General features: G+C 46.9%; 1 protein-coding gene across 1 annotated transcript; it reads left to right on the top strand.

Moving 5' to 3' along the window:
* Positions 1 to 4,911: 4,911 nt before the first annotated feature.
* Positions 4,912 to 13,249, top strand: LOC107125733 (zinc finger protein 91-like). The gene is made up of 5 exons (XM_015429186.1): positions 4,912 to 4,971; positions 5,375 to 5,527; positions 5,732 to 5,858; positions 10,180 to 10,269; positions 10,869 to 13,249. The coding sequence occupies exons 1-5, from the start codon at positions 4,912 to 4,914 to the stop codon at positions 13,247 to 13,249; spliced, it is 2,811 nt and encodes a 936-aa protein (XP_015284672.1).
* Positions 13,250 to 13,486: the final 237 nt, after the last annotated feature.

Raw genomic sequence — 13,486 nt, 5'->3', positions numbered from 1 at the left:
CACAGCAGTGACTGATTTTTGTGCTACAATCTGTGGCCATGAACATAATATATGACTTCATGGTGAACTTGTGTGACCCAACAGCAAAATACTGAGGGTCTGTGAGGTTCCTCATTTTGGAACCACTTTTTTGTCCTATGGTGGTGCCATGAAGAGATGAATGTGAGATTTTTGTGGTGTTGCCTATAGACTAAGACGCTATCTTCAATATAACAGTGGTTTTATTTTATTTCAATATAAAGAGTCCACTGAGGTGGGGCTAAAGAGCTGGAATATTCCATATGGAGGTGGGGGAAGGTGCCGTTTTCCCAGAGTGACTGGAGGGCCTGAAGCAGCCAGTAGCTTACTTCAGAACGACTCCAGCTTTTCTGTAAAACTACACATTGATATTGTCGGGCAGGGGTGTCAAACCCATTTAAACTCATTTATTATGAGGACCGGATCTGACTTAGATGAGAGCTTGTTGGGCCGAGCCATGTGTGTCATAAAAAGGTATGCCAGGTAGCAAAGATATAAAACTTATAAAGGATACAGACACACACAATTAAAGATTTTTAAAACTTTAAATAAAACATGTCTCCTGTTTATGATTGAGGCAGCCAGGCCAGGAAGCGAACTCTGGCTGGTTCCCTCCATCCCCCTGGGAGGAGCCTCAGCCAAAGCTTTACTAGACTCAGTCGCACAAGAGAGGCCTGCCTATCTATCTCTCCTGTGTGGTTGAGAGAGTCTGGTAAAGTAAGCTGTGATGTAACCACAGCAGCAGAACTGGAAATGGAATCAGGAAATAGCCAGGGTCTCGCAGGTGGGATTGTAGCCCTACGAGGGCCTGGTCCGGCCCCCGGACCACGTGTTTGACACCCCTGTTCTAGTGCTACCAGAAATTATTGAGGGGGGGAACCACATACCAACACAGAGCAGAGCGGCCACTTGATCCATCTTTAAGGGACTGACTAGACAGAAGTCAGAAAAGACTGAGACTCTGTTCGGCTCGGATACAAGCCTTAACTTACATGTGCTATGGTTGCCAGCCTCCAGGTAGCACCTGGAGATATGTTCTTGCAGTTGATCTTCAGACGGCCAAAATCAGTTCTCCTGGGGAAAATGGCTGCTTTGGAAGGTGGAATCTGTGGCATTATACCTTCAAGGTGTCCCTCTCCTGCTCAAACCCTGCCCTATCCTGGCTCCACTTGAAAAATCAGTACAAAATTAACATATTGCTGAACAAGTTCTTTAGACTTTAACAGTATATTCAAAGTTGATATTTTTTATTCCAATGGAATATTTTTTATTCCAATATCAACTTTGAATATACTGTTAAAGTCTAAAGAACTTGTTCAGCAATATGTTAATTTTGTACTGATATCCTGTTGCTGGGTCCTTTGTTGAAAACAATTGTGTCCACTTGAAAAATCTACAGGGGTTTCCCAGCCCAGAGCTGGAAACCCCATAAACATTTAAATTCTTGGTAGATATACTTAATTGTTGTTGCATCCACTGTGTCTTATGAGGAAAAGAAAGTTGGAAGTTGTTTCCATGAATGTGTCACAAGGTGGCCCCTTGCTGTCAAAGAAGTGAACTTGCTCAGTTCTTTAACTGAAATTTTTAAAATGTTTGATATGTTGCCAGCTCCTCCTTGCCCACCGACAGGGGATGGGGGATAGGATTGCGAGATCCACTGGAGATTTGGGGATGGAGCCCACTGGGGAGGACAGGGGACCTCTGTGGGGGTACAGTGCCATAGAGTCCACCCTCCAAAGCAGCCATTTTCTCCAAGGGACCTGATCTCTGTAGTCTGGCGATGAGCTGTCATTCCATCCCTAAATGAACCCGAAGTGACATTGGCATCACTGAAATTCTGGAAAGTGTTGGCTCCGTGTCCTTCTGGCTGAGTCCCTGCTCCTAGCTTTGACACTGAATTTGGGGGAGCCCCCTTAAAGAACCGGAGCAAGGGTGGCCAAACCGTGGCTTGGGAGCTGAGTCAGTGTGAGCCAGCTCACCGTTTCTTAGCCTCCGGCTCACTCAGTTTTGTCCCATGGTGGTCCTTGCTCAGGAAGGGAGGGCTCCAGAGCAAGCTAATTCATGCAGTGGCCCAATCACCTGCTCACAAATTTAATGCCGGTGGCTCACAACGTAGAATATTTGCTCACAGGACTCCACAGCTTAGCGGGAGCCTTGTTTGCAACCATGGGAGTCTCTCCAAGGGTCAAAGCGAGGGATTCCCCGTCCTAGAGAGGCATGTGGGGGGCGGGGGAACCTTTTCCGGCTAGTCTTGCAGAAGCTTCCTCTGATTTCCCCCCCGCCTGCTGCTTGAATGCACGGGAAGGAGCGGGTGAGCTCAAAGGGGTGGGTTTTTTTTGGGGGGGAGGGGTGGAGAAATGAGGCGGGGGGGCTGCAATGCAAGACCCCCAAGTGGAGAGAAAGTGTGTGTGTGGGGGGGGGGGCAGTAAATGGGGAGGAGAGACCCTACACGCACCCACACACCCACTCCCGTATCCGCAAAAGCTGCTTGGAGCAAAGACAAAGAAATCCCCAAAGAAGATCCGGGGAAATTGCCCCAGGCGTCATAAATCAAACCCGGGGAGGGGGAGATTCGGGTGGAGAGGGAGATTTGGAAGGGGGGGGGAAGAGGAGAGACCCCCACACACACACACCAACACACTCTTCTTCTGCCCCTCCGTTTCTTCCCCACCCGACCCCCAGCAGGTTTTGGCTTCTTTGCTCATCGCATTCTCCCCAGCAGTGCAGCCTTTTGTCCGTTGCGCTTTGGGAAGCCAGCGGGAGGGCGACGGTTGCCAAGTCACGTCTGGGAAATTCCTGGAGATTTGGGGGACGGTTCGTGGGGAGTGGAGGGTTTGGGCAAGGGAGGGAGCACACAAGGCAAGACCCTCTGGGGCACTCCCTGAAATTGCTGAGCAGTCGGGTTAGAACGGATAAAAGGGAAGTCCTTTCCTCCAGTTTGGTCGGGTTACAACAACGGATAAAAGGAAGCCCTTTCCTCCAGTTTGGTGTCCTGGTTAAGTGCGCTGGACTCTAATCTGGGAGAGCCGGGTTTGATTCCCCACTCCTCCACTCGCACCTGGCTGGATGAGCTTGGGCAAGCCCTAGTTCTGATAAGAGCTGTCTTTGAAAAAGAGCCGGTGCTGTCAGAGCTCTCTCGGCCCCACCCACCTCACAGGGTGTCTGTTGTGGGGAGGGGAAGGGAAAGGAGTTTGTAAGCCCCTCTGAGACGCAGAGTGAAGGGCGGGGTATAAATCCAATCTCCTACTACTATTCCTCTGCTTCACCCAAAGAGTGATTCACACCTGGGATTCACTGCCACCGGAGGGGGTGGCGGTTACAAGCATGGACGGCTTCAAGAGAGAACTGGGTAAACATCTGGAGCAGAGGTCCACCAGTGGCTATTAGCCACAAGGTATAGATAGGAACTCTCAGTCTGGGGCAAGTGATGCTCTGTATTCTTGGTGCTTGGAGGAGGCAACAGTGGGAGGGCTTCTAGTGTCCTCTGCTGGACCTCCTGATGGCACCTGGTGTTTTTGGCCACTGTGTGACAGAGTGTTGGACTGGATGGGCCTTTGGCCTGATCCAACATTGCTGTCTCTTATGTTCTTCTGAAATTCCGTGTTGCTAAGTGTAAAATGGTGCACTTTGGGGCAAAAGATCCCAACTTCCAAGTCTAGGCTAAAGAGGGGTTTGAGCTTGCTGAGCCTGAGAGGGAAAAAGATCTTGGGGTCGCGGTGGAAAGCTCAAGGAAAGGGTCTGCTCAGTGTGCTGCAGGGGCGAACAAGGCAAACTCTGTGTTAGGGACTGTTAGGAAAGGGACTGGGAGTCAAACAAGCAATATTGTTACGCCCCCATTATAGATCTGTGGTGCGGCCTAATTTGGAATCCAGTTCTGGTCACCGTAACACTAAAAGACATAACAGAGCTGGAAGAAGTACAGAGGGGGGCTACCAAGACTGAAAGGGGTTTGGGCCCCTTCCCTAAGAGGAATGGCTGAAGAGCCTGGGACTTTTAACTTTAGAAAAGAGATGGGGGGGGGGATATGATAGAGGTTTTTCAAATTATGCTTGGGGTGGAGAGAGTTGACAAAGAGAAATTTTACTCCCTCTCCCAAAAGACTACAACTCGAGGGCGTCCAATGAAGCTGACGGGCAGTAGGCTCAGGAAAGACAAAAATAAATGCAACTTTACACAGAGTTTGATTAAAATGTGGAATTCACTGCCAGAGGATGTAGTGTTGGTCACAGCAGTGAACAGCTTGAAAATGGGATTAAGTAGATTCACATAGGATCGGTCTATCTATGGCTACTATCCCTGGTGACTGTGGGGAACCTCCACGTTCAGAGGCACTAATCCTCTGAATCCCAGAGCCAAGAGACAAAATCAAGGAAAAGACTCTGCCTTGTGGCTGGCCATCCAGAGGAACTGGTTGACCACTGTGCGAGACAGGATGCTGGACTAGATGGACCACTGGTCTGATCCAGCGGGGCTCTTCTTATGTTCTTATGAAGACCTCGGCCTCTATGCCCTGTGGCTGACCCGCCAAAGGAACTGGTTGACCACTGTATGAGACAGGATGCTGGACTAGATGGACCCTCACTGGTCTGATCCAGCAGGGCTCTCCTTATGTTCTTTCTAGGGGAAGGCCTTGGCCTCTGTGCTCTGTTGTTGGTCCTCCAGAGAAACTGGTTTGCCACTCTGTGGTATGGGATGCTGGACTGGATGGACCACTGGACTGATCCAGCAGAGCTCTTCTTATGTTCCTAACCCCAGGATCTCGAATCGTGCTCTGAAGCAAACCTAGAGAGAGAGTCGCTCTGGGGACTGGAACAGAAATTATATGTGCAGCAAAAAAGGTTTTCCTTCCATTTTTTTTTCACCCTCCCAGGCAGCAGCGAAAAGAAACCCTCGATGCCTTCTTCGCCGTCTCCGTGTGGTGTGGAGAAAAGAACCACCATGAAGCCTGCTCAGGTAGGCTTCGCTCTACCCTTGCTCTCTCGTAGTGTTTTCACACACACTGAATAATGCACTTTCAGTCTGCTTTCAAAGCACTTTAGCAATTGTCTGCAAGCAGATTTTGCCATTTCTCCCAGTAAATTCCAGTCGCAAAGTGCATGGAAAGTGGGTCGAAAGTGCATAATTCAGCATGTGTGAAAACAGCTTCAGACACACCCACAAAAACTGGAAATAGGAAAGAAGTTTCCGACTCTGCCACCCCTTTGGCCGTTGCCTCAACGGATCTGCTCCTCTCCCAGCTAGGAAGGAACTGCGTAGACTCAACTCCTGCTCTTCTCAGGAGAGCATCGACCACTCTTGCCTACCCAGGTAGCAATTCAAGTGAGGAGGGAGTTAAAAACATCTGTGTCTCCTTCAGCACCCCGGAGGGCAAGCCCTGGCTCTCCTCTCGGCCGAATACCAGGGTGCTTCTTACACGCTCCAGTCCTCCTCTCTCCGGAAGCACCTTCCTCCTAGAGGCCGAGCAGAGAGGTCGAAGGAGGAGGAGGAAGCCAGAGCAGGTGGCCGTCGGGTAGCCCCCCGTGAGTGCCGGCCGCCCCTCTGTCCCCAGAGAATACCCCAAGGAGAGCCGGGAAGGGGACGCCTCAGGGCCCCGATCCCCTCCTGGCTGCTGCTGTTCAGGAATCATTGTAATACCCGTGTTTGGATTTATTCCTCATGAACCAATTTCCCAGGGATGGGAAGGATTACCTTCTTCTTCCTCTTCCTCCTCCAGGATCCGGTGTCCTTCGAGGAGGTGGCCGTGTACTTCACCCGGGGGGAGTGGGCCCTGCTGAGCCCAGCCCAGAAAGCGCTCTACAAGGACGTCATGCTGGAGAACTTTGGGAACGTGGCCGCTCTGGGTGAGAGATCTTTTCTTCTTGACGCTGTTGAGTGTGGCTAAGAGTCTCCTCTTTTCGTAGTTGCTGTTGAGGAAGGATGTGTTCAGTCCCTCTAGACTGCCTGTTCTGAGAGACTTCCAACATAGAATCATAGAACGTTAGAGTTGGAAAGGACCTTGCAGGTCATCTAGTCCAACCCCCTGCACTCTGCAGGAGCATAGCTGAAAGATAGCCCTACATACCTACAACATACCCAAAAGATGGCCCTCCAGCCTCCGCTTGAAAACGTCCAGCGAAGGAGCATCCACCACCTCCTGAAGCATCCATCTTGAGGGTTCTCTACCAGGGCCGGCCCTGGATTTTTAGCCTGGTTGATTGCCACGGGTCTCTCTTAAGTTGTTATGTGTCCAACACATGGAAAAGGTTACAACTTGAGCTTTAATCCTTTCAGGGAAGATCAGGTTTTGAGGTTGGAAGTTTGGCCCATACAACAATCTGACCCCTGTCTACTCAAGATTTTGTTGTTGTTCAGTCGCACAGTCGAGTCCGACTCTTCGCGACCCCATGGACCAGATCACGCCAGATCACTCAAGATGGGGGAATGCAATTCAAACACTTATAGTGAAGGGGGGAACAGGGCAAAATGTCTGCCCATGGAGCAGTGTTCCTTCTACGCTGCACTAGGGGTGCTGGCGCACAAAATTTTAACTAGCTGCTCAGGGGTTTCCCCTTCCAGCTCGCAAGCATTTTTTTGCCTCCATTGGAAACATTGGAGGATGGGGATACCTCCTTCTGGGGACCATAGAATTGCAAACCATTTTCCAATCTCTTTTAAACTTGGGTTTGGTTTGGTGTTTTTTTGAGTGGCACCAGCAGCTTTTCTGCAAATGTGGTTCCTCTGCCTCAAAAAATAGCCCCTCCCCGAGCCCTAGATATATTCAGATTGATTCTCCATCATAGCCTATGGGGCCCATTTACTATAATGGTCCTTGTAGGCTATAATGGAGCGGGGGGGGGATAATTTTTTTTTTTGCACACCCCTATTATACTTTTTAGTATGATTCGTAAGTTGCCTTGAGTCACAGTAAAGGTGGGATGTAAATATTTCAATAAAATAGTAGTTTGGGCAGGTTGATAACATTTAAGCAACGTCCTGTTAGTTAGGTTAGGCAGGGCTCTGGCAGTGATTGTTCCACCTCTTTTTACATTTTTCTTTTTCAAAACAGTTCATTATAATAGTGACTGTAATGTAATGCAATGTATTGCTGTTCTCTGACAAAACACTGCACACAGTTTACTACTCTTACCAATTAAGACTATAATTGAGAATGTAGTGTAATTTGATCTGCTCCATGGGGTCGCGAAGAGTCGGACTCGACTGTGCGACTGAACAACAAAAGTGTAATTTGGAATGGTAATTTTAATGTAATTTTCTGTTCTGGGGACAAGAAAAATACTCTACACAGCCAATGCCCAACTTGAAAGAAAAAGATCCTGTAAATTTTGTACCCTTGCTCAAGAGGAGATGGATGGACCCTAATGACATGACTCTCAACATTAGGGGTACACCAGTCTCCAATTCTGACATGTTTATTGGCTGTACTACCGCCCCCCAACCCAAGCTGATGATAGCCACACAAAAAAGCTTGTTCTTTTTTTAACCTGTTAAAAACATCTTCACTGTTTTGCATGCTGGTTTTTTACCCACCCTATATATGTTCATCTGATATTTCTGGTTCAATTTAATTGGCTGACAAAGTGTTTAAAAAAAAACTCCCAAAGTTGACTGCAAGAATCCCCCCCCCCCCAAAAAAAAATGCTGGTATGTTTTCTAATGCTCAGTGCAGGGTGACGGTCCGAGGTCAGGTCAACCAATATAGTGGACTGGGGTGGATAGACCTTTTCTCCAGTGGCCAGGTCTACTAAAATAGTGAAAAGGGTAGGTATCTGTTCTCCGGAGGCCAGGTCTACCAATATAGTGGATTGGGGTGGGTAGACCTGTTCTTCAGAGGCTAGGTCTACCAATATAGCAGACAGGGGCAGGTAGACCTGGCCTCCGGAGGCCAGGTCTACCAATATAGTGGATTGGGGTGGGTAGACCTGTTCTTCAGAGGCCAGGTCTACCAATATAGCAGACAGGGGCGGGTAGACCTTTTCTCCGGAGGCCAGGTCTACCAATATAGTGGATTGGGGTGGGTAGACCTGTTCTCCAGAGGCCAGGTCTACTAATATAGTGAAAAAGGTAGATAGATCTGTTCTCCGGAGGCCAGGTCTACCAATATAGTGGATTGGGGTGGGTAGACCTGTTTTTCAGAGGTCAGGTATACCAATATAGCAGACAGGGGCAGGTAGACCTGTTCTCCGGAGGCCAGGTCTACCAATATAGTGGAAAGGGATGGGTAGAGCTGTTCTCCAGAGACCAGGTCTACCAATATAGTGGAAAGGGAAGGGTATAGATCTCTTCTCCGGCGGCCAGGTCTACCAATGTAGTGGAAAGGGAAGGGTATAGACCTCTTCTCCAGAGGCCAGGTCTACCAATGTAGTGGAAAGGGAAGGGTATAGACCTCTTCTCCGGAGGCCAGGTCTACCAATGTAGTGGAAAGGGACGGGTATAGACCTCTTCTCCGGAGGCCAGATCTATGAATATAGTGGAAAGGGAAGGGTATAGACCTCTTCTCCGGAGGCCAGGTCTACAAATGTAGTGGAAAGGGAAGGGTATAGACCTCTTCTCCGGAGGCCAGGTCTACCAATGTAGTGGAAAGGGAAGGGTATAGACCTCTTCTCTGGCGGCCAGGTCTACCAATGTAGTGGAAAGGGAAGGGTATAGACCTCTTCTCCGGAGGCCAGGTCTACCAATATAGTGGAAAGGGATGGGTAGAGCTGTTCTCCAGAGACCAGGTCTACCAATATAATGGAAAGCAGACGAGTAGACCTGTTCTCCAGAAGCCAGATTACCAAAATAGTGGAAAGGGGAGGGTAGACCTCTAGGCCTCATCTACCCCCATAGAGGTCAACATTTTCTGCAATAAAATTTGACTTGAAACTGTTTTCTCCTGTAATGTTTAACTTATTCTTAAGATATAGTTTAAAAGATTTCATTCTGAGATTTTTACAAGGTCATGGAAATACTCTTCCCCAAAATTAATTTATACAATAGTCAAATGTAGACTTGCCCACAAACTCTAATGCTACTAGCTTTTTTCGATCACAAGGTAGAATTTTTGCTCACAACACTGTTGACCTTAGCGGGAACAGTGCCATAGAGTCTCATAATTCCTACCACATTCCCTAATGCTCTGGAACGTTTTAGGTTTCCAAATGGGTGTTCTGATGGGACCTTGGAAAATGAAGCTCCTAGAAATTACTGAAAAGGTTATCCCTCACGGACCTCTCCTGCCCTTGGGGCAGAACCGGGCCCTGTTGTTTCCAATGAACACAGAGACCTGTAAGGGTCCAACACATGTGAGCCAGCAGAGTAATTAACTCATGGAATTCACTGCAGTGGGAAGTTGTGGTGGATACAAGCAATGACAGCTTCAAAATATGTGGTGCAAAGGGCAGCAACGGGGAGGATTTCTGGAGTTCTAGAAGAAGAAGAAGAGGTTGGATTTACACCCCGTCCTTCACTACCCAAAGCTGTCTCAGATCAGCTTACAAACTCCTTTCCATTCCCCTCCACACAACAGACACTCTGTGAGGTAGGTGGGGTTGAGAGAGCTCTTGACAGAAACTGCTCTTTTTCAAGAACAGCTCTTATCAGAACTATGGCTTGCCCAAGGTCATCCAGCCAGGTGCAAGTGGAGGAGTGGGGATTCAAACCTGGTTCTCCAAGATTAGAGTCCGCTCACTTAACTACTACACCAAAGTAGCCCCACTGGTGGACCTCCTGATGGAACCTGGGTTTTGACCAGTATATGACACAGAGTGTTGGACTGGATGGACCATTGGCCCAGTCCAGCATGGTTTCTTTTACGCTCTTAGCAGCTTGGTGACTTGGAAGGGGCCAGCAGACAACCATCCCAATTGTTTAATATGTCTCAGTGTCTGCTTACTCCTAATTTCTGACCCTCTCTTATTCTCAGAAAGAAGAATTCAGTTGTGATGATTTTGGAGAACAATTTTGCTGATAGACTCACTGATTCCTTTTATCAAAGAATGAAAGCTCATTGGGTGATCATTTCCTCTCCGGATCACTGGCTCCTTTACCCGTCCGATACCCCACCACACCCCCGTTACTTGCCTGTTGTGCCTGCAGGGATATAGTCAAGTTGGCTTGGAAGAGCCAAACTGCTGCTTAAAGAGTAACATTCTATTTTTCTGCTCTTTTCTTATGATAAAAAAGGACCAGTGATGGCCAAACCTGACCTGATCTCCTGGCTGGAAGAAGAAGAGCTGTTCTTCCCATTCTCGGCTGAAGAGGAAAGATTGGCAGGTCTGTGTTGGGACGGTGTGTTGCTTTTCCTTCCTTCCTTGTGTGGGTGAGTTTGTGTGACCTTCCTTATCCTAAGAGCTGGTTCTCCTCTAAACAGCTGGAGTGAGTTTTGAATGCTGGAAAGGTGCCTTTGGAGTTTGAAGAGCAAATAAATAAGCATTCTGTAGCCTACATCCAGGGCTCTTTTTGTAGCAGGAGCTCCTTTGCATATTAGGCGACACACCCCTAATATAGCCAATCCCCCAAGAGCTTACAGTAGCCCCTGTCAGAAGAGCTCTGTAAGATCTTGGAGGATTGGCTACTTTAGGGGTGTGTCACCTAATATGCAAAGGAGTTCCTGCTACAAAAAGAGTCCTGCCTACTTCACTGCCTGAGGAGAAACTCACTGGCTCGCGGCTTCATTTTTGAGAAGCCCCTCTGAACTACTGATCCTTCAGTACAATGGAAAATGTCACAGGACCAGATTACCCACAAAGACTTTTGAAAGTGTGTCTAGACACCAAGCTCTTCGATTCTTGCACCATAGTTAATGTATTTCATTCTCTAATGTTCCTCCTCCATTTCTCACAATCTTCCTGACAGGTATCTCTTTCTTTCAGACATCGGTATACAGAGAATTCAAGGAGCGGCAAAAAAATATAAATGCTTGGACTGTGGAGAAAGGTTCAGGTGGAGTGACAACCTTACTTCCCATCAAAGGATTCATACAGAGGAGAAACCTGGCACCAGCTTTTGTCAGAGTGGAAGCCTCTATTCCCATCGGAGAAGTCACACAGGGGATAAACCATATAAATGTTTCAAATGTGGGAAAAGCTTCAAGCAGAGTGGAAACCTCATGTATCATCTGAGAATTCACACAGGGGAGAAACCATACAAGTCCCTGGGATGCGGCAACAGCTTCAGTCGCAAAGAAAACCTTATTTCCCATCATCGAGTTCACATACGGGAGAAACCACATAAATGTCTGAAGTGTGGGAAACATTTTACTAGAAAAGGAAGCCTTACTTACCATGAAAAAATCCATACAGGGGAGAAACCATATAAATGCCTGGAGTGTGGAAAGTGCTTTAGAAGCAAAGGAAGCCTTACTCACCATGAAAGAATTCATACAGATGAGAAACCATATGAATGTTTAGAGTGTGGGAAAAGCTTTCAATGGAAGAATATATTAATTATCCATCAAAGAATTCACACAGGGGAGACCCCATATAAATGCCTGGAGTGCGGAAAGTGCTTTAGTAGCAAAGGAGGTCTTACTTACCATGAAAGAACTCATACAGGGGAGATCCCATATAAATGCGTGGAGTGTGGAAAGTGCTTTAGTAGCAAAGGAGGTCTTACTTACCATGAAAGAATTCATACAGGGGAGAAACCATATAAATGTCTGGAGTGTGGAAAAAGCTTTCGACACAAGAATATGTTAACTTCTCATCGACTAATTCACACAGGGGAGAACCCATATAAATGCTTGGAGTGTGGAAGAGGCTTCAATCGCAACCGAAGACTTACTGAACATCAAAGAATTCATACAGGGGAGAAACCATATATATGCCTGGAGTGTGGAAAAAGCTTTTCACGGAAGGGCGCTCTAACTTCCCATCAAAGAATTCACACAGGGGAGAAACCATATAAATGTCTGGAGTGTGGGAAAAGCTTTCGAGAGAAGAAAATATTGACTTCTCATCAAAGAATTCACACAGGGGAGAACCCATATAAATGCTTGGAGTGTGGAAAGGGCTTTAGTAGCAAAGGGGGCCTTACTTATCATGAAACAATTCATAAAGGGGAGAAACCATATCAATGTCTGGAGTGTGGAAAAAGCTTTCGAAAGAAGACTATTTTATCTTTCCATCAAGGAATTCACACGGGGAAGAACCCACATAAATGCCTGGAGTGTGGAAAAGGCTTCAATCAGAAGAGAAGCCTTACTTCCCATCAACGAATACACACTGGAGAGAAACCATATAAATGCCTGGAGTGTGGAAAAAACTTTCGAGAGAAGTCAAATTTAACTTCTCATCAAAGAATTCACACAGGGGAGTACCCATATAAATGCTTGGAGTGTCTAAAGTGCTTTACTAGGAAAGGAGGCCTTACTTACCATGAAAGAATTCATACAGGGGAGAAACCATATAAATGTCAGGAGTGTGGGAGAAGCTTTCGACAGAAGAATATATTAACTTTCCATCAAAGAATTCACACAGGGGAGAAGCCATATAAATGCATGGAGTGTGGGAAAGACTTCGGTCAGAAGAGAAGCCTTACTGCCCATCAACGCATTCACACAGGGGAAAAGCCATATAAATGCCTGGAGTGTGGAAAAAACTTTCGAGAGAAGAAAACATTAACCTTTCATCAGAGAATTCACACAGGGGAGAAACCATATAAATGCCTGAAGTGTGGAAAGTGCTTTAGTAGCAAGAAAGGCTTTACTTACCATGAAATAATTCATACAGGGGAGAAACCATATAAATGTCTGGAGTGTGGGAAAAGCTTTCGAAAGAAGAATGTATTAACTTCTCATCAACAAATTCACAATGGGGAGAACCCATATAAATGCTTGGAGTGTGGAAAAGGCTTCAATCATAAGAGAAGCCTTGTTGAACATCAAAGAATTCACACGGGAGAGAAACCATATATATGTATGGAGTGTGGGAAAAGCTTTTCACGGAAGGATACTCTAAGTTCCCATCAAAGAATTCACACAGGGGAGAAACCATATAAATGCCTGGAGTGTGGAAAAAGCTTTCGAGATAAGACAAATTTAACTTCTCATCAAAGAATTCACACAGGTGAGAACCCATATAAATGCCTGGAATGTGGAAAGTGTTTTACTAGAAAAGGAAGCCTTACTTACCATGAAAGAATTCATACAGGGGAGAAACCGTATCAATGTCTGGAGTGTGGAAAAAGCTTTCGAAAGAATGTATTAAATTCACATCAGCGAATTCACACAGGTGAGAACCAATGCTCCCTCTAAGCTGTGGAGTCCTGTGAGCAAAAATTCTACTTTCTGAGCTACTGGCATTAAAGTTGTGAGCAGGTAATTTGGCTACTACATAAACTAGTTTGCTCTGGAGCCATCCTTCCTAAGCTGAGACAAAAATGTGTGAGCCAGGGGCTAAAAACCTGTGAGCTAGTTCTCACTAACTCAGCTTAAAGGGAACACTGGTGAGAACCCTTTTAAATGCCTGGAGCGTGGGAAAGGCTTCAATCA

The sequence above is a fragment of the Gekko japonicus genome, unplaced genomic scaffold, assembly GCF_001447785.1.
Source record: "Gekko japonicus isolate JY-2015 unplaced genomic scaffold, Gekko_japonicus_V1.1 scaffold2906, whole genome shotgun sequence".
NCBI classification, from domain to species: Eukaryota; Metazoa; Chordata; class Lepidosauria; order Squamata; family Gekkonidae; genus Gekko; species Gekko japonicus.
The sequence above is the reverse complement of the archived record's forward strand: the minus strand, read 5'-3'. Positions and strand labels throughout refer to the sequence as shown.

Bases quoted from the DNA above. Each gene is read 5' to 3' on its own strand.
- LOC107125733 (XM_015429186.1), top strand. From the start codon at position 4,912: ATGCCTTCTTCGCCGTCTCCGTGTGGTGTGGAGAAAAGAACCACCATG. The intron at 4,972-5,374 runs GTAGGCTTCGCT...TGTCTCCTTCAG, and splicing joins CCACCATGAAGCCTGCTCAG to CACCCCGGAGGGCAAGCCCT. The intron at 5,528-5,731 runs GTAGCCCCCCGT...TTCCTCCTCCAG, and splicing joins CCAGAGCAGGTGGCCGTCGG to GATCCGGTGTCCTTCGAGGA.